The following is a 23608-nucleotide window of genomic DNA, read 5'->3' as shown; positions in this document are numbered from 1 at the left end:
AGCCCTTTTTCTCCATCATGTTGGTCAATGGCCATCTGGCAGTGCATGTCAATGCTGGGGACAGAGCAAGTACAAGAAAGGTCCTCGTTGAGTCTGCTAATGGAACTTACAGCGATGGACGAGAACATTCGGTCATCCTGACTCGGAATAAGAGGTAGAAGCGGAATCACTTGTTTAATTAAGGCCTGTTGTCAAGTTTACTATGTTCCCTAAAGAACTGGCTTAGTTTAGTTTATTTCAGTAGAATAACCACAGTTGTGTTTTTCTGCTGTTAATGGAGAAGTTGTGATTTATATGGTAATTGCATACACTTGCAGAGCCTCTGATTAAGTTGTGCATGGATGCTCCCTTGAAATTGCTAGACAGTTTGGCCACCAGGGAGAATCATGCCAAGTACTGATACAAGAAGTACACACGCAATTAGCTATTTTATTTATTAGATGGAGAAACATATAAATCCAATGTTTTATGAGACACCTACAACTGAATTAGTGCTAGAAATTAATTGGAATGCTACTGAATACACCTGGTCTGCTACACAATCAGGACTGCAAGATAGGAGAACCACCATTATTTCTGGTTCATTTACTGTTGATTCTTCACTATTATTGTTCTTAAATCAGACATTTTTTTAATTGGATAATAGTTCACTTTGTGGTGTTTTCTTCTTCTTTCCAGGATTATAACTGTCCAGGTGGATGAAAGTAGCCCTGCAGAAATTAGGCTTGGCCCATTGGCAGAAACTAGGCCAATGAATATATCCAACTTCTTCATTGGTGGGATTCCTGCAGGAGAAGGCATTTTAGGACTAAAGATGGCAGGCTCTTTCTATGGCTGTATAACCAACTTGATATTTAATATGGAGTAAGTTTATTATTTAATTAAAATATTCATGTACAGCCTTTATTTTCAGAGCCAAAGCTCCCTCAAGGTGGCTTCTATGAAAGTGATAATGTACACAACACAATTATAAATTAAAGCTAAGAAACCAGAAGTAATAAAACACACAGGAAGACCCAAAGTTAACATGGACAAATCCATAGCTATAGTTTTTTGACAATGATATTAAATTGATTAGATTGCTGTCCTTGTTTCCATTGCTTTAGCCTTAAACCTTAAATTCTTCCTAAGGCCTTTTTTTGCCCAGATGATGATACAGCAGATTATGTTGCCCCTCTGTAGCTGCTTGCAAGTATTCTCTGGGTACAACGGTTGCGTGCTGGTGGAGATGTGTGTCACTTGGCATTCACGTCACAGGAAAACATGCAGGTGTCAAGTTTTGCCTCACTTTGTTTAAAGTTGCAACGAAGTCCAGAATCACAGCTGACTGTTATAGAGGATGGGTCCTGGGTGGTACAGAGAACAGGCAAAACCTGTAGATGTTGCACCCAAAACACATAATTGTGGAGATGCCTGACTAGTGTCAATAAACGTGAGGGCTCTTTTGAATTTCACATAGGGAGTTTTTATAAGCGCTTTCATAGTATGCACAGTGGACCTGTTAACAGTGGCTCTGTTTCTTGTGTGTTTCATTGAAATAAATAAATTGTTCTTTCTTTAAAACCCAGACTTCTGGATTTCACCACTGCAGTGAGGTATGAAGGTGTTGATATGGATAGCTGCTTCCTTTGGGAGAGGCCTAGGCCTACCATCCAGCCAGAAGACATTGAGATCCTTCCTGAGATGCAGATGATGCCAATTTCTTACAGGCCTCTTGCAGAAATTAAGAAAGTATGTGGTCGAAATCTAATCAGCCTTTTCCTCCATGGCAAGACCTGACCTGGAAATATGAGAGGTGTTAAGAGAGACAAGGGGGGCAGGGGGAGAAACAGGGTGCCAAAATGACCTGCAAAGGGCTTGCCACTTCTGAATCCAGTTCCCCAGCCCTGATCTAAACGTACAGCTCTTGTTTGCAAAGATGAAAGTTGTGTCATTTCTGCCTGGGTTTTGATAATGTTATCTATGCTTGAATTGTATACTTGTGATTTATATATTGTGAGGCATCAGCACTCAGGTGAAAAACTAAGCAAAGCAATGCTTGGATGCAAGGGGTGGGATTTTAACTAATGTTTTCTTTAATAGAAACCTTGTGCAGAGGATGAAATACTGAAGTATGTTTCTGGCGCTCATCAGTTTGGCCTTGCAAGGAACAGCCACTTGATGCTTCTTTTCAATCAGTCCACTGTAAGAAAAAAGTAGGTATATTTTGCTATGATTAATTGTAATTTTAAAAAATTAAATGGCGCTTTTAAACATGCAAAATGCCTAACAACATGTGAGATGGGCCATCATTCCGGTTTCACAGGGCGCTATTGAATAAAAGTTTAGAAAGGTTTAATTCCACTGATTTGTAGGAAAGTTAAGCAAGTATGTAACTCTCTTTGGGATAAGCTAAAGCAGTTAGTTTTAAAGGGAATGGGTGTGTTAAAGTCTATGCACCAGAGACACTTGGAGGGCAGTCCTTCTCCACAGGAAAGCTCCTCCCTCAATGGAGACAGGCAGGATCCAGAATCGTCCGTCTTCCTCAGTGGAAGATTGGTTGGTTCAACAGCAGCTCCTGAGAACATAGCCATTTATCTTCATGTTCACTAACTCTTGTCTTGTTTCCACCTTCCTCTTCTTTACCTCACTTCCCTTCCTGACTGGTTCTCACACCACCTGCCTTCACCTTCCTTCTTTACCTGTGGCACTCTAGCCACAAGCAGAGAATAGATGTGATGGTGTTTCATTTTCTTTATCATGGGCATACCATACTTGCACCAATCTCTTCCTCTGGAGAGCTTAGAACAGTTTCCATTGGGGTTTCTATTGGCTTCCAAGCTCTGATCAATTTCATGTTTCCTCCCCTAGGCTTTCTGTGCAGTTGAACCTCAGGACTTTTGCTTCTAGTGGCCTGATATATTACATGACTCACCAAAAGCAGGTCGATTATGCAGCCCTTCAGCTACAAGGGGGAAAGCTTTATTTTTCATTTGACCTTGGAAAGGGTCGGGCAGTAGCCTTTCATGGAGCAATCGTCAGTGATGGGAAATGGCATACGGTAGGTGGGCCAAATGCCTGCATTCAGCCTTGTCTTAGGTCTGGGTCTCCTGCCTTTCTCGCATACTTTCTTATGTTGGAAAAATAATTCCCGATTAAGTATTCTCCTCTTGCACTATTTCAGAACTTTTCATTATCTGCACGTCGGTATTTTTAAAATAAAAATAAATTTCTCATTAAATGCATGGTAGCTTTTGCATTTCTTTACTAACGCACTGTGCATTAAGTTATCCAAAGGCAATAATTTGCTGCAAAAATGTAGTAAATAAAGATTGCATTGATGTCTAGCATTGGAAGAAGCAGAAAACTTAAAATAGTCATGCTCGTCCCACACAATATATGGAACCCTATTCTTAATTGGATGTTTCCTAGTCTTAACTATTGGTGTCATCTTACAAATATTGTATCTTATCTTACAGGTGAAGACCGAGTATACTAAAAGGAAAGGTGTTGTCATAGTTGATGGGCAGGAATCTGCAGCTGTAAATGTTCCGGGAGATGGAAACACATTGGATGTGGATGGGAAGCTGTACCTAGGGGGACTGCCCTCGGCTTACACAGCCAAGAAAATGGGAAATGTAAGCTTTTTCTCTTTAATTGTCCTTTATGTCTAATGTCTGCCAGGCAAATCAGGCTGCATAACAGCATTCTGAAAGAAAACAACAATTTGCAGTGCATTGAAACCCAAAATCCGTGCAGGAATCGTTGCACACCCATGACTTGTCAATATCAGATGTTGATATCAGCAGCATGGAAGCTTTGGTGCTTTTATACCATCGTTCATCCCTCTCACCTCTTAGGTCTGAATGTGTTTAAAGTATGCAAGTCCTTTGAATCTTTATTTTATTTAGAAAGATAATAGCAAGAGCAGTGATTTCTACCTAAGCTTTGCAAAGTGTATCAGTGTCTGAAAAAAGCAGCTTCAGCTTTCACTGTGTCTGCAATAAGTAGGAGCTTGTTCATAGCCATAACAAAAGCAGTATGACATTTCTGAACAGTGAAAAATGTATCCTGTAACCAGGTGGGGGCTCCCAACATTATTTCTTAAATTAAATAAACTTCTGGTGGTCTGATTTTTATCCCAGCAGTGGTGCTGGCAAGAAGGGAGAATTAACTCTTTCCTACATCCTGTTTTCTGAATTCCCCTCTCCCTCTATTTCAGTAGCCATCAAGGAAAAAATGTAGGTATTTGTATTGTGCATGTGTTTTTCCTGCTGTGGAGTTAATAACAGGATTCAGTTTAATTTAGAAATTCACATTTCAGCCCAAAAGTAGGAAATTTTGCTCTGTTTTTATCTATTACATTTTTTATTCTGCCTTTTGCTCAAGCTCAGATATCTGGTTTTCCTCCCCATTTTATTCTCACAACAATCTTGTGAAGTAGGCTAGGCTTAGAGACTGTGACAGGCCCAAGATTACCCAGCAACCTTCATTGCTTAGTAAAAACATGAACCCTGGACTCCTCAGTGCTGGTCTGGCTCACTAACCACCCTGGCACTTTGGTTTGTTTACAGTCTGGACACACATTATGTGCATTTATGCTGTTTCTTTTCTTTTTATGTGCTCACAGCTGTGTTACTAACCTGATCTTCAGTGATTTACAGTTCTGAAGCAGTAAGGTTTTGCAGTGTGTATGTGTGTGAGATGTATGTACTGCATTAATCATGACACTGAATTGTTTGCAGATTACTCACAGTATCCCTGCATGCATTGGTGGAGTAACCATTAATAGCAAACAAATGGACAAAGAGAGCCCAGTCTCAAATTTTGCTGTGAATAAATGTTACGTTGCAGCCCAGGAAGGAACGTTTTTTGATGGAAGTGGTTTTGCTGCCCTTGGTAAGCGACAGATTGTTTTGCAAACCTTTTTCCCCAAGCAAAAATGAAATAATACAGTAATATTCCATTATTCTACACTTCCACTCCTGTATTGATCCCCTGCTCTAGTTTTGCTGATTCCCTACTGATAATATGTAAACAGCTATTGCTTAATTCTGAAACATAATTACTTAATTGATCACATTTCAAGTAACTGTTTATTGGTCAGAAAGAAAAATAATAATTGTATTACTAACCATGGAGCAAGTAAAAGCTTTATGATATAGCAAAATTTAGAGGAAGCTTTAATTTATACTTTCTCCTACAAAACCAAGCCACTTAGCCATTATTTTACATTGGAAGTGTGTCAGGAGGTAACCCATCCTGTCTCAACAGCTGTTTCTGAGCCACTTTTTAAAGGCATTCATCTATAATAAAATGGATTCTTATCTGGTGTACCTGAAATGTTTTGGGCTACAACTTTCATCAGCCCCAGCCAGCAATAGGGGAAATGACTTTTTTTAGATAGGTTTCACACCATTCGATCAAAGCCCTATTTAACAAACAACCAAAGACTATAAAATACAACAGCATCATGCACGTATATGTTCTGAGAAGTACCGGTAATTTGTATTGTGACTACCCAAGAACTTTTCAGCAGTGTGTATCTTCCACAGTCCAAATGTGTACCTACTTTTACCCACATAATCAAAATTACATCTTTGGGTATGGTGCAAATATTGGGTTGCGTCTAATGCAACGCTATATGAACATGACATCAGAGGAAGGATTACTGACTCCCAACTTTGTTATTTCTCTCTCTTTTAAAATAGTTAAGGAAGGCTACAAAGTCCGATCTGACGTTAATGTTACATTTGAGTTCCGCACAACAGCTCTCAATGGAGTTCTTCTGGGAATTAGTAGCGCTAAAGTAGATGCCATTGGATTGGAAATAGTTAATGGCAAGGTGAGTTATAAGGTCGTGTGAAAATGTGCTTGTGAATCAATCTTGACAAATTTGGCAGGGGTCTGTTAATAACAATCAAAGAGAATGCATATGTAATGTGTAATGCTGGAAGAAGCTGGGTCAGTTATTAATATGTGGCAGGAAAATGTTGAATGCAGAATTTGTTGTGAATGTAGGATTGTCCGCTAGTTAGCTAGTATGTTTTAGCTATCTCCGTGAATCATACTTCCGTGTTCTCCTACACGGGTGTTTCCTCCCCATTCGCCTCATTCTGAGTATAATGCTTATTTCACAACCATCTATTTGGGGACTTTAATTAAACAATGAGGAAGTTAAGGTCTCTAAAATAAGATGATGAAAAATGTGAAAGGTGTTTTTTTTAAAAAAAACACCCGTTAGACATAAATTCCATGGCTATCGTTTTATAAATATATCCATAATAAACCTGAGAAGCCTAAAACTTAATTATTTAAGCTGTTTTGTCAGATAATACATTGCAAATGAAGGAAAGCATAAACCATCTTGAGAACCGTCAAAATACATCTAAACAGTTTCAATGAAGCCATCTTCAAAGTACTATTTTAGGTTCCTAGGAATTTTTTCCATTAAACGAAGCTTTTGTGGAATAACTTGAACCCTCTATTACCTCTCTCTGTTTTCTCTGTCCCTTTTTTCTCCTTTGCGCTTTTCAGCTTATATTAAGTGGGATGAGGGGAGGCTTTTGAGTGTGAGCAAATTCATTAATGAATACGTTTCCACACAGAAGGTCAGAAAAGGGGACAATTGTTTCATGGTTTTACCTCCTAGAAAGTTTTGTTAGATCAGGAGAAAGATTAATTTTCCATCGTGGTAAGTACAGGGGATTAGATATGGGCTTTGCTGATGCCCCCAACTCTGGGGCAGCCCTCCCACCTGATCTGCCCAGAGTGTGCAGTTGTCCTATTCAGCCCTGCTTACTGCTAGCTTGTGCTCATCCAGAACTGCCTTTTCCTTAGTCACTAGTGAGTCACAGCCACTTTGGCTCCTCTCCCCACCAATAAACACTCATATGAAGGATGTTGATGTAGCAGCAGTAACACTAGCCTTGCCAAGGAAGCCTATTGCAATGCTTCACCCCACCCCACACCCAGCATGAGCCTTCAGCTGGCATCTATCTAGATTCCAAGGAGGCCATGCATGGGAACTCCCCAGCCCCTTAGGGAGCCATCTTGACTGATGACAGTGGTGATTCCCATTTATGAGTTTCCTCCTATGCAGCATATCAACGTGACCTCACAATATAATAAAAACACATACAACACAATTGCACACATAGAGCCAGTTAACAGCAAGTACGTAGATGAAAACAGTTTCAGACCAAATCCGGACACCAGCTGGGATAAGAATCTCTGCTTAGAAGGCTTGTTGAAAGAGAAAAGTCTTCAATACATGCCAAAAGGAAAATAGAGGTAGCACGTATCTGATATTTATTGGGATGGATTTCTAAAGGTTAGGTGTTGCGACACTAAAGGCCTGATTCTGACATTGTGTGGAGTGGTATGTGCAAGATGCCCTTTCCTGCAGAGAACAGGGATCAGCTGGAGATAGAAGAAATGAGGCAATAGTTTAGTTTCTAACATAATAATTCCTAGGAGAGAAGGCACCCCGCATGCTAGAGTTCTCCTTCAAGGCACAGTGTTGATCCATCACAAACCCTTAGCCTGGGTTAGAAAAGGCAATTGGGTAGGACACTAAAAATAGGGATGGCTCCTGGGAGGCTAGTTTGGCCTCTTCCTGATAGGGAATAGTCTCTTGGGCATTACATACTGCTCAGCTGTCAAAGCGACCGGCAGTGAGCTTTGAATGAATTACCAACCATTTGGTAAAATGAAAACTTTCCCACATCGTTATTGAGAAATTTGTTATATTTAAAAGAACAAATCTTTTTCTTGCCTTCTTCTGTTATTGTTGCATGGCTGCTGCTGTGTAGGTTTTATTCAGTGTCAACAACGGAGCTGGTAGAATAACAGCTACCTATGAGCCCAAAGGCACAACTGGTCTGTGTGATGGACTGTGGCATAAACTCCAAGCAAACAAAAGCAAGCATCGTATTGCTTTGATAGTTGATGGAAACTTGGTTCAGACTGACAATCCACATACACACTCCACCTCTGCAGATACGAACAACCCTATTTATGTTGGAGGATATCCTGGTATGTTGCTTTCCTCATTTTCAAAATGCAGAATTATTATTTTTTTACGCGTTATATTTTCATCCCACCCTTGGTTTGTGTTCTGGCTGACTGGTGGCGCAAATGCCATAAAGCAGCATGAAGTTGGTAAAGTTAGAGAATGTCCTGCTTGATACTTTATTTTCCCATCTCCTCAGAATCTGGTTCAAGCCAGGTTGGGGCTTCATATGAATTAGCAGCTACGTATAAGGGACGCGGGTGGCGCTGTGGGTTAAACCACTGACCCTAGGGCTTGCCAATCAAAAGGTCGGTGGTTTGAATCCCCGCAACGGGGTGAGCTCCCATTGCTCGGTCCCAGCTCCTGCCAACCTAGCAGTTTGAAAGCACATCAAAGTGCAAGTAGATAAATAGGTACCGCTCCGACGGGAAGGTAAACGGCGTTTCCGTGCGCCGTTCTGGTTTGCCAGAACCATGCTGGCCATGACCCGGAAGCTGTACACCGGGTCCCTCGGCCAATAAACCGAGATGAGCACTGCAACCCCAGAGTCGTCTGCAACTGGACCTAAAGGTCAGGGGTCCCTTTACCTTTTTTTTTATAAGCCCATTTAGAACCCATCATGGGTATAGGCACTCCCTACAGTTCCCAAATTGCTGTCTGGTAACTAGTGCTGTGGCAGAAGGCCTGTTTCTCTCCCGCCCTTTAGTCTGGAGTTTCCTTTGTGCACATAGACCCCTTGGGTCCTGCAACGGAAATCCTGTTGATGGTAAAGGGGAGAGGGGAACTACTGCAGGCTGTGAGGGGTTTTTTTTTACTTGGTAGTGTACAATTGAGGACTTACTGGAAGCTGTCAAGCCATTTCTAATGTACAATTTTAATCTCCTCCTAACAGCAAACAGGCTCACTGTGTTCTTTCATTTGTTTTCTAGCTGATGCAAAACAAAACTGCTTGACCAGTAAGAGCTCATTCCGAGGGTGTTTGAGAAACCTTATGCTGCTTAAAAGCCAACAGGCAGAAGCCTTTGACTTCAGTGAAGCCTTTGACCTGCATGGAGTTTTTCCACATTCCTGCCCTGGGGCTGAACAGTGAACGGTCCATCTTTAGATGTTTCATCTGTTTTTAATGGAGGGAAAATGTTTTTAATGATAATCCTGGTCTCAGCGATATCCATGTATTTTCCAACTCAGGACAACTGTTTTTAACCAGAACTTCTACGATACCACATTTAATTTTTAAAGTCTCTTTGTACAACAGATACCTCTACTAAAATGTTAACAGCATTGAGTACTGGTTTTCATTTTGGGTGAAATTTGTTTCTTTCTCTCCCCACCCCCACCCAAAGTGTTTACAGTGTATCTTCTGCTGATTTGTTTGACAGTATTTCATTTGGCATATATTGGTTTTTCTATAATAAAGCTATAAAATGGGGCACCATGCAGTAAAACATTATTTCAGGTTGTGTGTGTTTTGTAGCTGTAAAATGTGACTCAGAAAAAATGTTAGGTAAAGGCACAAGCTGGAGGAATTTAGTAGGAAGTCAATGCTAAAATCTTGAACAGATTCTGACCGTAGCATTTCAGTAAATCACATCTGAACGCTACCGCTGAAACCTTCACACTGGTAATGCTGCTAGTAATTTGTATTCTGTATAGAAAAGAAGCTCAGCTGGAAGCTGAATATGTAAATTGCTCCCTAACACTTAGAGAGGGGCCAGGTTGCAGAGCCAGTTCTACTTGACCTATGCTGAAGCAAGTGCATATCCTTAGTGGCCATTTGCTATGCAGATGCTCCCCATTTATATTGTAATGAAAGCACTGGAGGCATAATGCTAAGGTTCCTGTTGGTGCTGTGCACTTCTGCAGCCCTTGTCACAGACAGACGAGAGAGTTGGCAATCAGCAGAATCGCATGGTGCAACTTTCCCCTGGACTAGATAACATTTAGGATTGTAGGTGTGGAGGTTTGCATGTTTGAATGTTCTCCCACAAAAATGTCCTGCAAATAGAAAACTATTGTGCTAAGGAGAAGCCTGGACAACAGATCTTCATCACAGAATCCTAGAGTTGGGAGGGATCACAAAGGTCATCTTGCCTAACCCCCCTGCAGTTCAGGAATCTTGCTGAATGTGGGGCTGGAACCCACAACCCTGATGCTCTACCAACTGAGCTATTTATACTTGCTGTGTTCTGGGAATGAGTTGCAGACAGTGCTGTTTTTCTGTTAACAACGTTTTACATCCCTCTCCAGAGCATTTGTAACAACTGAGGCCCACAGATCTCATGTACTGCGTTCTGGAAGCCTCTGATTGGCAGGTCATCCATATAGCCTGGTGTCATTGGTTCACTTTTTGAAGTGGACTAGAAGATACAAAAGGTAAAAAATCTTATTTGGATTACTTCATTCTTACTTGGTTTTATAACTATAGTTTCTAGTTATCAATTAGTAAAGCACCCATGTTTCCTTCAGAAGACTTAATAATGCTTAATGCAGCTGATATGAGACCACTGGTTTCCAGAAGTGAGGCTGCAATCCTAACCCCTTACCTGGCAGTAAACCCCATTGAATTCAATGGGACTTCCATCTGAGTCAACATGGTTAGGGTGGCAGCCAAAGTCTGTAATAGTTGTTGGAATCTAAATTTATTCTGGGAGCACTCAACTAATTTGGAAAGCTTAATGTCTTCTTAAAGCCCCTTTTAAGGAGTTGATAGGCATTTTTGTTTGATTTTGAAGTGTAGGTTGGTTTTCTTTGTAGCAGATCACATCATGAACCATTAAGTAAATTCACTGGGATTAATTGTTCAAGCATAAGACAACATTTTCATGCCTGCAAAAATCCTGGCCATCTAATACACAAACAAGACACAACAAAATATCTTATTTATTTGGTTTAGGAATACAAGATTAATCTAAGTAGGCCTATATATCAAGTCCTTTTTATGCATTTCACTTTTAAGTCACTCATTTTCAGGAAGCCATGTTTTAAATACAAGATGCAAGAAAGAATGTAAGAGGTTTAGTTGATAGCATTTTAATTGTTTTCCTGAATTAAGTACACACATGCTCTACTTTCTAAATCCTCTGTGTTTAGTCAGAATGCTGTAATCAAACATTCACAACAGATGGTCAATGAAAACAAATGCTAACAGATTTCATTTTAAAGGAGTGTTTAAATACTACTAGAGTATTATTATTTTTAAAGGACTGCTTTAAAAAGTGATATGCCTCTGACATTAGCTTCCAGCTGAATTCAGTATGAACAGAAATGAAAGTGCAGAGGTTGGTTTTTTTAATCTAGTACAATACTTAAGACACTTACTTAACACGTTAAACGTTAGCTAAAGTCCAGATTTAACCATGGAAAAGAACTCATAAAAACTGCAGAATGATAGTTTCCCCTCCCTATATAATAGAAAAATGGATGTTGCAATAGAAGGGAATGCCTGCAGCTATACAAATATTAGAATCTGGGGTGGGGCATCTTTGCCTTCTGTCAAATGAATTTGAGGAAAAGAGCAGCCAATGCACACTTGCCTTCATGCAGCCAGGACAACAGCAGTGTGTAGGTGCAGGTCACTAGCTGTACCTGCTGTTTGTTTCTCTTTACTTGCTTCTCTCTATTCTGGGGCCTATATGATAGGTGGGGGGAAATTGGGTTGTGGGGATAAGCACCATTAGGAACATTACCCCAATTTCACTTTCCACCTAAGATAATATATGGTACAAGTGATACTGTTTGCTTGCAACTTAAAGGGGTGTATGTGTCTACTATACATTTTGGAAAGTTGTTAAGATATCGTAACCAAATTTTGCATGATGCTTCCTGAGATCAAGGAGCAGGCTTTTTCATCCATGTTAGATGAATCAAGATGGCCTCGTGAACCTTTTAAAACTGCACTTATTTTAACCACTGATGTCAGAACTGCAGTGATTTTTTTTGGTTCCTCAGAATTCCTAGGGAATGCCAGGTATGCAAGGCTGTTAGTGTTTATAAAAAGAACAAAGCTGGCTTGATTATGAGAATAATTTGCCCACCTCTCCTGGGGTCCTTTAACTGGCAATGGGAGAGTATCCTTTGCAGCTTAAGAACTGACCAAATTGACAGCTAGAGCTCTAGAGTATATGTTTACTTCCATCCCAGTGTCTGTCTTCCACTGAGGAAAGTTTTGTAGTTTCTGATGCACTGTGGGGTAGGTTAGAAGAGGCAAGTGTGGTTGGCACAGCACCTTTCCAGTTGTGCTGCCCCATCTTGACCCTGATCCTGTTGTGGAAAGTGAATGGCTCAGTTGAGAAACTGGGTTCAAATCTTCCATAGGGTAAAAAGGAAAATATGGGAAGATGGCTCTTTCCATGTCCATACAGATATGAGTAGTTGACAAACTGAAATGGAAAGCATTGGAAAGAAGCACTGGTGGAAAATACTTGGTCATGTGCAGAGAGGCAAATAGTGGCACAGGAAATAAACACTGATATAGTTCCAGCTGATTGAAAGTTGGGTAGTTAGATAAAAGACAACCATTGTGTGAACCAGATAGCACTTCATGACACTGAAGGGAAAAGAGCTTCGGCTGTTAAAAACACACAGATAAGCTATAAAACATGAACATCAAAAAAGACCAGGTTGGAAAGGTAGAGTCAAGAGCGGAAAATGCATTCTCTTAACCTTGCCTTTCACTCCTGTGGCAATTTAGCACAGGTTCATACATGCAAATAAAAATTAATAATAGCTCAGTAAGCTTGTAGTGAAGGGAAAGTAGAACCCACAAGCTGAATGTCCCCACATTTTGCCCCCAAGCTGTATGCACACCTCCAGAGGAGAAGTTCAGTTAGCACTGATCACATGTAGTGGGGAAGGGGCTGGTGAAATCCGCCCACCCCAATGAACAGCTGATCAGGGCAGACTGGGTATTTGGGTCCTTTCAGATTAAATGCAAAGGTGCTGAGCATGTATTAGTCTATAAAAAAAATACAATGAGGTAGTTTGCACTGTTAAGACATGAGCAACTGATTGTTATAGAATGTTCCAGTACTTTGCTTGATCTTAGCCGAAAGGCTGAGAAGCCTTTTAAGACATTTATTCTGTTTTGTACAATCACAGGCTCTCCACTCACTCCTGGGCACACAACAGAGCTTTCTCTCCTGTCCCCTCCAACTCCTGCATGCCTTCATAATCAGCACATAAGGAGAGTCCTGCTGGTGCAGCATTGGATACAGCCTACAGAGTGTAAACTTTGTGCCTTCTCTGCCTAATATCCCTCTAAATGTTTTGAATTGTTCCCCTATATCCAAAAGTTACCACATCAATATATGCTACATTGATTTCATTTAATGAAATCAATGGCATTCCCATTGTTCAATGCCATCCGGGGGAAAACTATGCCGAGGCCTATTGAGTTAGTGCACTTGCTAGTTATAGCTCAAAATACCCACCCTTCTTCCTTTCCATGGCCCACAGCCCAGCTTTTTAAGAGAAAAGCAAACCACATTGAATTAACTGTGCAGTAAGTATTTGAATTTAAATGAGATTCTGCTTTGCATCTTATGAGGTTTACCAAAAAACCCACAAAAATCTTTCTACAGATAGGAATAAAAATGGAAATATAGATTCATGCTGCAGAACTAGCCTCCTATTGCAACCATCAGTCAGTTAATACCTCTCATTGGACATCCAAATTTATCCCTAAATCTATTTAATTCAACTTAATTCAAGGCCTGATTCAGCCAACATTAGGCACTTTTCTTTTTCTTGTTATTCAAGAGATTTAAACACATACTCAATTCTCCAGTTAAAAGTGCTCAGTGTTGTCTGGATTTCCCCAAAGTTTATACAAGTAGCCTTCAATGTTTTGAGACCTTTAATATAACGTCTCTGGGGACTCATTTCTCTTTTTTATCCATATATTTGTATGGTGATAGTGCTGCAGTTGTGACCCATCTTAGATCAGGCTGGGACCTGATAGTGAAGGGGTAGCCAATGTGGAACTTACACCTTCTATTATCCTTAAGCTATTGATCATGCTGGCAGTGGCTGATGAGAGCTGCAATCTGAAACATCTACTTCTGCACTAATGGGCCCTGACCCAACAGATGAAAACCAATGGTCTAAAATGCCTCTTACTAAAACCACACTTCATTAAGACTCTGATTAAAAGAATCTAAGATCACTTCTCCCATATTTCTAAAAACGTGAAAGAGAAGCCATTGTTTTAAACACCGTTGGTTCAAAATTAAAAGGCAAAAGAAATAAAAGGAGGAATGGGCACTCATCAAATAAGACATCACATCTCATAGGCTGAGAATGCTTAACAGTATGGCTGGTTTTTTAAAGCAGACTTGAAAATTTCATGAACAATCAAGGCCTCCATCTATCATTTAGTTCTTTCCAAGTGGTTCACGTGTAGCTCAATCAATAGCACAGTATGTGAAATGAATGTGTTACAAATCAACTTGTATTATTTGTTACACATTAATTTGAACATTGGTAAAGTCAGAGAAATGCCATTAAAATGCTGAATAGCTATATGTTTATATACATGCACAGTAAATTAACAGTAAAAAAAAAATGCCTTTACACAGTAGTTTCCCCCTTCTCATTGGCAGTAGTAATAAGAACTGAGGCACAGGTATTAACAGTTGACAATAAAAGCTTTCCTTTCAACATGAATAAGTTGTCACAGAATTTTGGCACTGCCTTTTTCCATATTGAAAGATACTTCCTCTTTTCCTTTGACTATCTTGTTATTAGTGGTTCATCCTTTGTCTCCTGCGAGGCCTCAGAATTTCTTCCATATAAAAGGCAGGTGGCAAGATAGGGGAAAAAAATCCAGTTTTTATATTCTGTTAAACAAAAAGTTCTATCTATATTCCTTCATGTCAGTTGAAACAGGCACCAGTAAAACCAGTATTAAAATGTACTCATTTCAAAATAAATTATTATAACAAACCCTAAGGTTGGGTTGTATGATGCATTGGAAGGGACAGTGTTATAAAATATGTTCAGAAGATCATGCAGAGTAGCAACTACTTTGGTTTCATCCTTAGCAAGATGGCTCTTCTTCATGTGGAAGCTTTTCAACCATCCTTTTGGCATTTTCAGAAGTGATTTGCCAAGGTGTCTTTTTACAAGTTTCAACTTATTTTTGGTTTTATCACCCATTCCGCTTGAGGATTTGCATGGTAAACATCTAGCATGTAAGCATCTGGATCCAAACAGTGCTGTCCTGAAAAAAACATAGGATTTTTTAAAAAAGTTTTTAGCTTTGTTTATAAGCTGTGGTAGATTTTTATAAACTCAATTTTTTCATTCAGGGACGGGGAACCTGTAGCACGCTGTATACTGCTCGGAGTACAACTGCCGTCAGCCTCCATCAGAAGGCTAATAGTCAAGGATGACAAGAGCTGCAGTCCAACAACAACTGGAAGGCCACAGATTTCCTTCTCCCTGTTCCAATATAAATCCTCCATAGCTGTAATGTGTGAATTCTACATTTCCTGAAATATCTCCTTTTGCCTTTGAATGATGCTCAAAATGCAGTAAAACCATTAGGGTACAGGAACTCCCATAACTGCAGTAAACGCCACAAATATTTATCTGCTGGCCTTGTAGTTTCTGTTTGAACTGGGGACTCTCTAAACAGTTTAAATGTGTTCCAATCACATTTTAGGTTTTAGGGAAGACAGGGGGGTTGGGGCATAAGGGAGAAGAAATTCATTTTCTGTGCAATAAATGGAACATACGTAAAGGTCTTAAGGGTGTTTCTGCAGACACAAATGAAAAATTGCACTCTTCCTACCTGTCCCTCAACAAAGCCTGTGAGCAAGAAGTTCTATTTGTTTTCATCTTTCACATTCAAAACCTATCTTTACAACATTATGTAAATTTGACTTTACTTTAATAATTATTGAAATAATTAGATTTTTTAATACCCATTTTTGTCCCTACTCAGTTGGGGCCTTGGGCAGGTGCTTTTATTACCCACTCTAGCTAGAGTACTGGCAGGAGTACTTTCATGGTGAGCTATACATGAGGCAGCAGAATGAGACTTTTAATGCTACCCCATGGTTCCATTATTTCAGTAGTATGTGGCTCATGGGTCAGTTTTGCCTGGCAAAGCTAGATGACTCTGCCTTGCTTGCTGCTCATCACAGTTGACTTTAGGCACATATCTAAAAAGCCAGTCTAGAAGACAAGGTTGTTACTGTTTCGATTTAAGCACTAACCTATATTTCCTCCGATTTCATGTAAACTTTGAATCTGCATCTTCTCTGATGATCCGTGGCTACAAAAGAAAACAAACAAAACATTAACAATCATATCCTAAGACTGCTGGTAGTGGTAAAGTTTAATCTGACGGGATTTTAACCACCTACGGAGTGCCCTGATGGGCTTGCATCACCTTTCTGTCTTCCATAATGGTCTCAGCTGTTGTTGTTTGTTGCTCAAAGCCAACAAATTATTGGAAGTTGTTTGATGACTGGTGAAAACAAATTGGGCTGTAAACTGTGTGCCGGCAAAGCAATCACCTGGTCGTTTTACATTAGCCTGACTCTTGTCAGCTCTTGCTTGTGTGAAACTTGCATGTATAACCATTCAGAAGAATGTAAAGAATGAATGGAAGCTTCTCTCGAGCCTCACACAGTTAGATAAAACTCAAGTTGGAATAATGAAAAGAATAGTATGGTTCTCTTCCAAAATCTTCCCATGAGCTGTTGCTCATCTTCTTGCTTTTACTCACCTGTTTTCACAGTAAAACCGTGCCAGAATATCTTTGGCTTTTGTTTGATTGTTCAGCTGGATTGCCATAGAGACTTTTGAATGCAATGGAGCATGAACTCTTATCACCCCTTCTGGTATATCAGACTGTAGAAACAGAGGAGAAAAACAACTTGCTAAAGTCAACAAATTGATTGGGCAAAGAATCCTTTTCAAAGGCAGTACCATCCATTCATCTAATATAATGTGGGATAGCTGCTAGCTTTCATTTTCTGAAAAGCCCTGGGACCAATGAAAAAGACTCTAAAAGGAACCTGGGGGTGGGGTGGGGCCAGAGATAGGTTGTTCTCCCCCTCCCACCTTTTGCCCTATGGAGCCCAAGCCCAAGCAGAACTTTGATTTGGTGTGTCAGCCACTACCAGCCCAGTAGAACTGCACTGCCTGGAAATAAATTAAGGCATGTCTGGGCCATTTGAGTAGACTGTTGGTGGCTCTTAATTACTTAACTCATTCATATTTTAACACTTTATACCCTGCATTTTAGAGAAACCCCCCCCCCAAGCAGATAGCAACAGAAAACAATTCAGCTAATGTAAGTTTTAAAAAAAAAATTCAACAAAAACCTTAAAAGCAATTTAAAAAAATACAGAAGCAAAATAAAACAATGCTTAAGAAGGGCAAAACCACACAGAACAAAAACACTGAGCAGGAGTCATGCAAGGAAAGCGCTGAAGGAAGACACCGAGGCATGTCCTAGGCTCCAGCTGATGTCTCAGACTCCACTTGGAGCCCTCTGTACGGGGTTCATGCCCGAATTATAATACAGTGGTACCTCGGGTTACATACTCTTCAGGTTACACACTCCGCTAACCTAGAAATAGTGCTTCAGGTTAAGAACTTTGCTTCAGAATAAGAACAGAAATCGGGCTCCGGCGGCGCAGCAACAACAGGAGGCCCCATTAGCTAAAGTGGTGCTTCAGGTTAAGAACAGTTTCAGGTTAAGTACGGACCTCCGGAACCCAAGGTACCACTGTACATCTGTCCTTCAGTGGTTGAAAAGCCTTGCCACTGGCACAATTCATTGTGTTGGCTTCATCCTATAAAGCCCTAGAACAGCCTTCCCTGTATCACATTCTTTTAATGCCATTGTTACAAACTGCCTCTGGCATAGTTTTTATTTAAAAGAAATAAATGCAACTAACTAACCACCACAAACAGTAGAAATATTAATACCACCTCCGTTCTTTCAGGCCTCTCCCGTTCCATAGTTTTTCTTCTCAATAGCCTTCGCACACCCTTGTCAAACATCAGCTGCCTCTTTGTATTGTTTATGGCAGCTTCGTTCATCTTTCTCACCTGAGATATCAGAAATGTTGGAACCTAAAAAGAAGGGAGAAAATAAAACTGAGTCTGCATTACAAATTACTTCCTAAAAGCCTTTCCACCCCAGTGCACACACACACTCCTGGAACATAATCCTACTGTAGAAAATCCCAGTGTTCAATCTTGAAAACAGAGGTCTCATTTCAACTTCCTGAAAAGAAGCATGCAGAATCTTAAGTGGCATTTTCTGCACTATCTCATCAATCATAGCTTTCATCCCTGAAATTGAAGTAACAGTTCTGGCTGTAAATCTACTTATTCAGCTTCTTAATTCTCTACAGAGAAGGGTGGTGAGTTCCTGCAATATCCCCTTTTAAGCCTTTTTCCTGCTGCAAAGTTCTTGAACGTACCAATAGTTTGACATGCTAACAGTGCACTTATTACAAAGCTTCAAAAGTCCCATTTGTAACAAGGTGGATCAAGCCCAGCCTTCATGGTCTTGCATAATGACAAATCAAAGAGATTATAGATGAAAAATGCTTGTCACTACTGGGTTATCATTCTTCCAGCTTCTCAGACTTCCTGCCTTAGGTTTCCCAAATCCTTGCTAAATACTAAGGGAAAGAAGCTTTAACAAATATATCTTTCATGTGTGCCTCTACTACAGCTGTTCCCCTGATTAATTACGGTACTTTAAAAGAAATAGTTTGCCTATAAATGCTCTGTGTGCTTTATATTTTGCACTTCGGTCTCTATTTCTGTGAAATTACTAAACATATCTGCATTAGTTCTCAGCCTGGACTTGTTCAGCTTGTATGAAAAATTAGCCGCCTCAGCACGAGACTTCTATGAAACTGAAATTAGCATTTGTAAAAATAGAGACGATGCATTTGCAAGGGTCTCCAAGACTGCAAGACAGAGAACAGAGATTAAGCTGGCATGAAGCCTGTTTTTTTTTCCTACTGGAAAATGGTACTCAGTATATGCTCAGAGGTGCTTTCTCTTGCCAGCTAGACTGTTCAGAAACAAGGCATCATTGATGATCCTCAAAAGTGGATCTTCTTGGTCAAGAAACATGGTCATTTAAATCAAATCTGGAGAAGTACCGTAATGTTCATCTGGTATGCAGAGACCAGTATATAGAAAAGCCAGTATATTGCTGTGCAACAACAACAGGAGTAATCTGGAAATCCTGCAAGTGGGAAAGCTATACCTGTATGGAAATTCATTCGTATCTTAATTTACAAAAAGAACTATTTTAAATTAAGCCCTAGCTGCCATATTTTTCAAGTAACAGAATTTTATCCATTAAAAAAAAATCAGTATAAACATTCTTAACTGCTTGGAGTTATCAAGGTAGCATATTCTCTAGCATCAGTTTTATCACCTTTTTGGCAGAGCTACTTCAGAGTTTGCTTCCATAATTGATTAATTGATTGACTGATTGATTGATGTTATTATTTACAGCCCAGCCACTCTGGGCAGTTTCCAGTACATATAAAAACATAATAAAACATCAGATATGAAAAACTACCCGATACAGGGGTGCCTTCAAAAAAAACAAGGAATAAACTCCACAAGCATTCTACATCAATGCATTTCCATGTTTTGAAAATATGTGTCAGTTGGATTCTGCCCAGCACCCATCAGTTAAAATCACAGGAGCTCTACGAAGGAGATGTGATAAGTCTATTTAACCTTAATAATAAGACAGAATAAAAACTTTTGCTTACCATCCACAGGATATCCTGATATTTAATCAAAAGTCTCACGACATGTGCTGTAGTGGCTGCTGCTAGCATCTCTTCTTGGTTTGCACGTTTGCCTTTGTAGATGAAGAGGTTTGGGGCAACAATCATGGATACATTCCATAAAGTCATTTTGTTTTTCCTTTCATTTGCAACCACCTTCTTCAAGAACTGTAAAAGGGCCTAGTAGAGAGAAGGCTACTCAGACTCAATTTACTGGATCACAGAGACCCTTTAGGGTGTTTCCTGATCTGCATAGCTATTAATTTTATTCGGTTTAGCCAAAGTAAATCATAGAATTGGAAGTTGGAAGGGACTGTGAGGGTCATCTAGTCCAGCCTCTTGCAATGCAGGAATCTTTTGCCCAACATGGGGCTTGAACCCATGAGCCTGAGGTTAAGAGTCTCATGTTCTACTGAGTTACACATAAGCTAAGGGTGCCTTTTCAATGGATTTAATTATGCGTAGTTCAGTACTGCATTGTGGCACTTGCTAAATAAACATCAAAGGATGCCTGGAATTAATTAGCGTGCACAGTTGTTCATGAATAGCAAATCAAGGTGCCATTGATGTTATTTAACAAGTTATTCAATTCGACCTGCATGTACTTCCACTAAACATATTGTGTAAAGATATGTTTCCAAAACAGTGGATATACAGGTGGGATCTGGGCCACTTTCAGGTGGGGCTGAGTGCTGCCACAGCCTCCCAGTGCCTCCTCTCTTGCCACCACAGCCATGCTATAGCCTTTTGATTGGACCAAGGACAGCACCTCCTTGCATGCTGACGAAAGGGTGGCTGGGAGACGAAGAAGTTCCAGGGGAGAGGAGGGAACGGAGGTCTCTCCTCCTTTGAGGAGAAAGGACTAGAGTGGCTGAAGGAATTTAGAAAGTGAAATCAAAGGTTGATATTTATTATTAATAATAATAACAAACAAAAGTATTTTGGGTTGTGGGGCAAAGTTAAAAACTGGGTGTGAAAAAAGAAGGGGAGGAGAAATTACAGGACAGTTAAAAACACATCGAAAGGTATGTGACAGTGGAAAGGGCAAAAACATATAAAAGGCCTTCACTTAAGAGTCTCTGCATGAACACATTCTTTGTAAATTGGGAAGCAGAGTCACAATACCTTCAGAGCAAAGGTTTGTGCTTAGCGTGAGAAAAACTGGATCTATGGAACTCCTTGCCAAAAAAAAATGCTGTGGCAAATAATTTAGCAATTTCCAATGGTGAATTAGATATGAGTAGACAATTACAGTGGTACCTCGGGTAACATACGCTTCAGGTTACATACACTTCAGGTTACAGACTCCGCTAACCCAGAAATAGTACCTTGGGTTAAGAACTTTGGTTCAGGATGAAAACAGAAATCATGCAGCGGCAGCGCGGCAGCAGCGGGAGGCCCCATTAGCTAAAGTGGTGCTTCAGGTTAAGAACAGTTTCAGGTTAAGAACGGACCTCCGGAACGAATTAAGTACTTAACCCGAGGTACCACTGTATGTCAGTAACTGTCTGCTGATTATGCCAAACTGTCTTCATTTGCCACTAATCTGTGACTGACTCTGCCCTTGCATCACTATTTTGTGACTGGTGGGCTTCAGCCATTTTACATGCGTGCTGGGGGGGGGGTGTGTGTGCTTGTGTGTAGAAACTGAGAGTCCTTGCTGCGGAGCATTTTTGTAAGCTTGCGAAAGAAGGAGTTCCATTAATTACAGAAATAATTCAACTAGCCTTCTCTACGCTTTCCCCACAGGAAAGCCTTTTCCCGAGCTGAGGAAAGGAAAATGACAAGTTTGGGGAGTTTTTGCTTCTAGGTTCTACATATAGAATTGGCTCGTTTAAAAATAAACAAATACAGATGGCAAACCTCATTGAGCAACGTGCCTACCTTGGCTGCGTCCCTGCTGGCATCGGGAAGCAACATGATCAGCAAATGCAAAGCTTGCAGCTGTAATTTGACTTTGGAGATTTCTAAGAATAAAATGATGGGGGAGAGTCTGTTAAAGAACCATCTGGGGGAAAGCCAACACTTTATATTTATATTTGGGTTTTTTTTTATTAAAAAAAGTTACCGCAATACCTAAGATACTGGCTTTGGGCTGGATGCAAAAGCCCATGCAATGTCATCTTCTAGTACAACTGAACTTTACCCCTTCTTCCCTCTGCACCCACACACCCCAAACTGGCGGAGGAGGGTGGGAAAGGAAACTCCCAGAAGCACACAAGGGGGGAGGACAGGGGAAATCATTCCCCCAGGCAAACAGAAATGCTTGAGCTGACAGAGTGATCTCCTTAGCTCTGCATTTAATCTCTCAATTTAATCCCACACACAGCAGGTTGTATTAAACGAACTTTTACCCATTGAAATTAACAGCCACGATTAACTCAAGTCTATTAATTTCTGCATGTCTACTCTGAGTAAAAGTTAGTTGATTGCAACCCAGTTACTTGAATGTAAGTCCCCAAAAAACTAAGTGGGATTTACTCAAGAGTAAACATTCTCTCTCTTCTTTACACACGCTATCAGGCTGATAATCCTACATAAATTAAATCAGAAAATGTTCTGGTTTTCAAAGGAGCAAGTCTCTTAGAAGGAAGACTTGTATTCAGGGACAAATTCCCTTCATACTTTATCCTTTGGGTCATGAGCAGGACCTCTTTCACTGCAGGCTTCCCATCAACTCTTCTTTGATATCTCAGAAAGCCTGCCCTGTAGTTCAAAGCACATATCAGTCTCAAGGTAAAACAAGATAATTCACTTTCAAATATTTTTGTGTGTGTCACATTGTTTAACGGTGTTCAGGCCCCAGTTATCATTAGGTCATAGATTTATTGTTCTGTTAGTCTCAGTTCACCATATAAACTCATCTCTGTAAATATATATTGGGATTGCCATTTTCTGGCAGATTTAAGTCTTCAAATGGTCTGTATTCAGGGTCTTATATTGACTGGAGGATGCAGAGACAATGTATGAAGTTTTTCCTGCTCCCTCTGACTTGCTTTGAAAAACAACAATTCAACAACTTTAATTCCTCTCTACTTACTTTCCACTAATGTGATGAAAGCAGGCAGATATTCCACCGTGAAGAGTGGGCTTGGAAGGTCTCGTATAAACATCTTCAGCAGACCTGCTGCATCATTGTTGCGTACCTGATCCCAGTCAAATGTATCTTCATCAAATTTTGCTTCAATTTCTTGGCGAAGGCTCTACAGGACAAGGCAAAAATGGCATTTATAAATTACTGCTAATAAAGAGAATTCTGCCTTTTTAATTTTGCCATATCCTGTTTGGCAAGAATGTAACATCCTGAATCAAAGCAAACACTAGAATAAAAATAAACAAATCTTTCTCTTATTAAATTTAAGCTTCTGAAAATCATCTTATATGGCTTGAATATGATCTAGTACCTATTTAGGTAGCTTTTTAAAAAAACAAAGCCGTAATTCTCAGCTGTTAACTGTCAAAATGCAGACTAACATGCTTTTGTTGGTAGGTGGCAGATGTTCCAATTCAGGGGTGGTCGGTACATGGAGGAAATTAGACACAGCCCTCAGGACACACCCTTTATGTGCCAAAACAATAAATACTAGGCACAAGGGAACTACAACTTGGGACTCGGGCAACAAATCCCAAATATTTTTATTCCCCACACCACTAAGACAGAAAATGTGTGCAGTCACAGTGACATAAGCTGGCTGGGTCCTTCCAAAACAAACCAGACAACATTGCTAAAAACAAAAGAAAGACAAGGGCTTTAATTGTGCCTTTTAAGGAGAAAAAATGCAGGGAGGAAACTGATTACAAACAAACCAAAACATAAAAATTTATGTCG

The 23608-nt window shown here is 40.1% G+C and overlaps 2 protein-coding genes across 3 annotated transcripts in view; one reads left to right on the top strand and one right to left on the bottom strand.

The window, feature by feature from the left end:
- Positions 1 to 9274, top strand: part of LAMA1 (laminin subunit alpha 1) — an 86281-nt gene extending 77007 nt beyond the window's left edge. The window contains exons 54-63 of the mRNA XM_083449974.1: positions 3 to 154; positions 679 to 864; positions 1569 to 1731; positions 2083 to 2195; positions 2851 to 3040; positions 3459 to 3617; positions 4725 to 4878; positions 5691 to 5824; positions 7794 to 8016; positions 8923 to 9274. Of these exons, the coding sequence (XP_083306100.1) occupies positions 3 to 154; positions 679 to 864; positions 1569 to 1731; positions 2083 to 2195; positions 2851 to 3040; positions 3459 to 3617; positions 4725 to 4878; positions 5691 to 5824; positions 7794 to 8016; positions 8923 to 9083 (1635 nt within the window). The 3' untranslated portion in view covers positions 9084 to 9274. The remainder of the gene's footprint in view (positions 1 to 2; positions 155 to 678; positions 865 to 1568; positions 1732 to 2082; positions 2196 to 2850; positions 3041 to 3458; positions 3618 to 4724; positions 4879 to 5690; positions 5825 to 7793; positions 8017 to 8922) is intronic.
- Positions 9275 to 10854: 1580 nt separating this feature from the next.
- ARHGAP28 (Rho GTPase activating protein 28) overlaps positions 10855 to 23608 on the bottom strand; it is a 57602-nt gene continuing 44848 nt past the window's right edge. For both annotated transcript variants that reach the window (XM_083450134.1, XM_083450135.1), the window contains exons 9-15: positions 22820 to 22982; positions 21664 to 21746; positions 19762 to 19959; positions 17942 to 18085; positions 16728 to 16852; positions 16213 to 16271; positions 10855 to 15212 (exon numbers count right to left, since the gene is read on the bottom strand). In XM_083450134.1, coding sequence (XP_083306260.1) covers positions 15121 to 15212; positions 16213 to 16271; positions 16728 to 16852; positions 17942 to 18085; positions 19762 to 19959; positions 21664 to 21746; positions 22820 to 22982 — 864 coding nt within the window. In that variant the 3' untranslated portion in view covers positions 10855 to 15120. The remainder of the gene's footprint in view (positions 15213 to 16212; positions 16272 to 16727; positions 16853 to 17941; positions 18086 to 19761; positions 19960 to 21663; positions 21747 to 22819; positions 22983 to 23608) is intronic.

The sequence above is a fragment of the Podarcis tiliguerta genome (genome assembly GCF_965153285.1).
Source record: "Podarcis tiliguerta genome assembly, chromosome: 7".
Classification (NCBI taxonomy): domain Eukaryota; kingdom Metazoa; phylum Chordata; class Lepidosauria; order Squamata; family Lacertidae; genus Podarcis; species Podarcis tiliguerta.
Note: the sequence above shows the minus strand (reverse complement) of the source record. Positions and strands in the feature narration are given on the sequence as shown.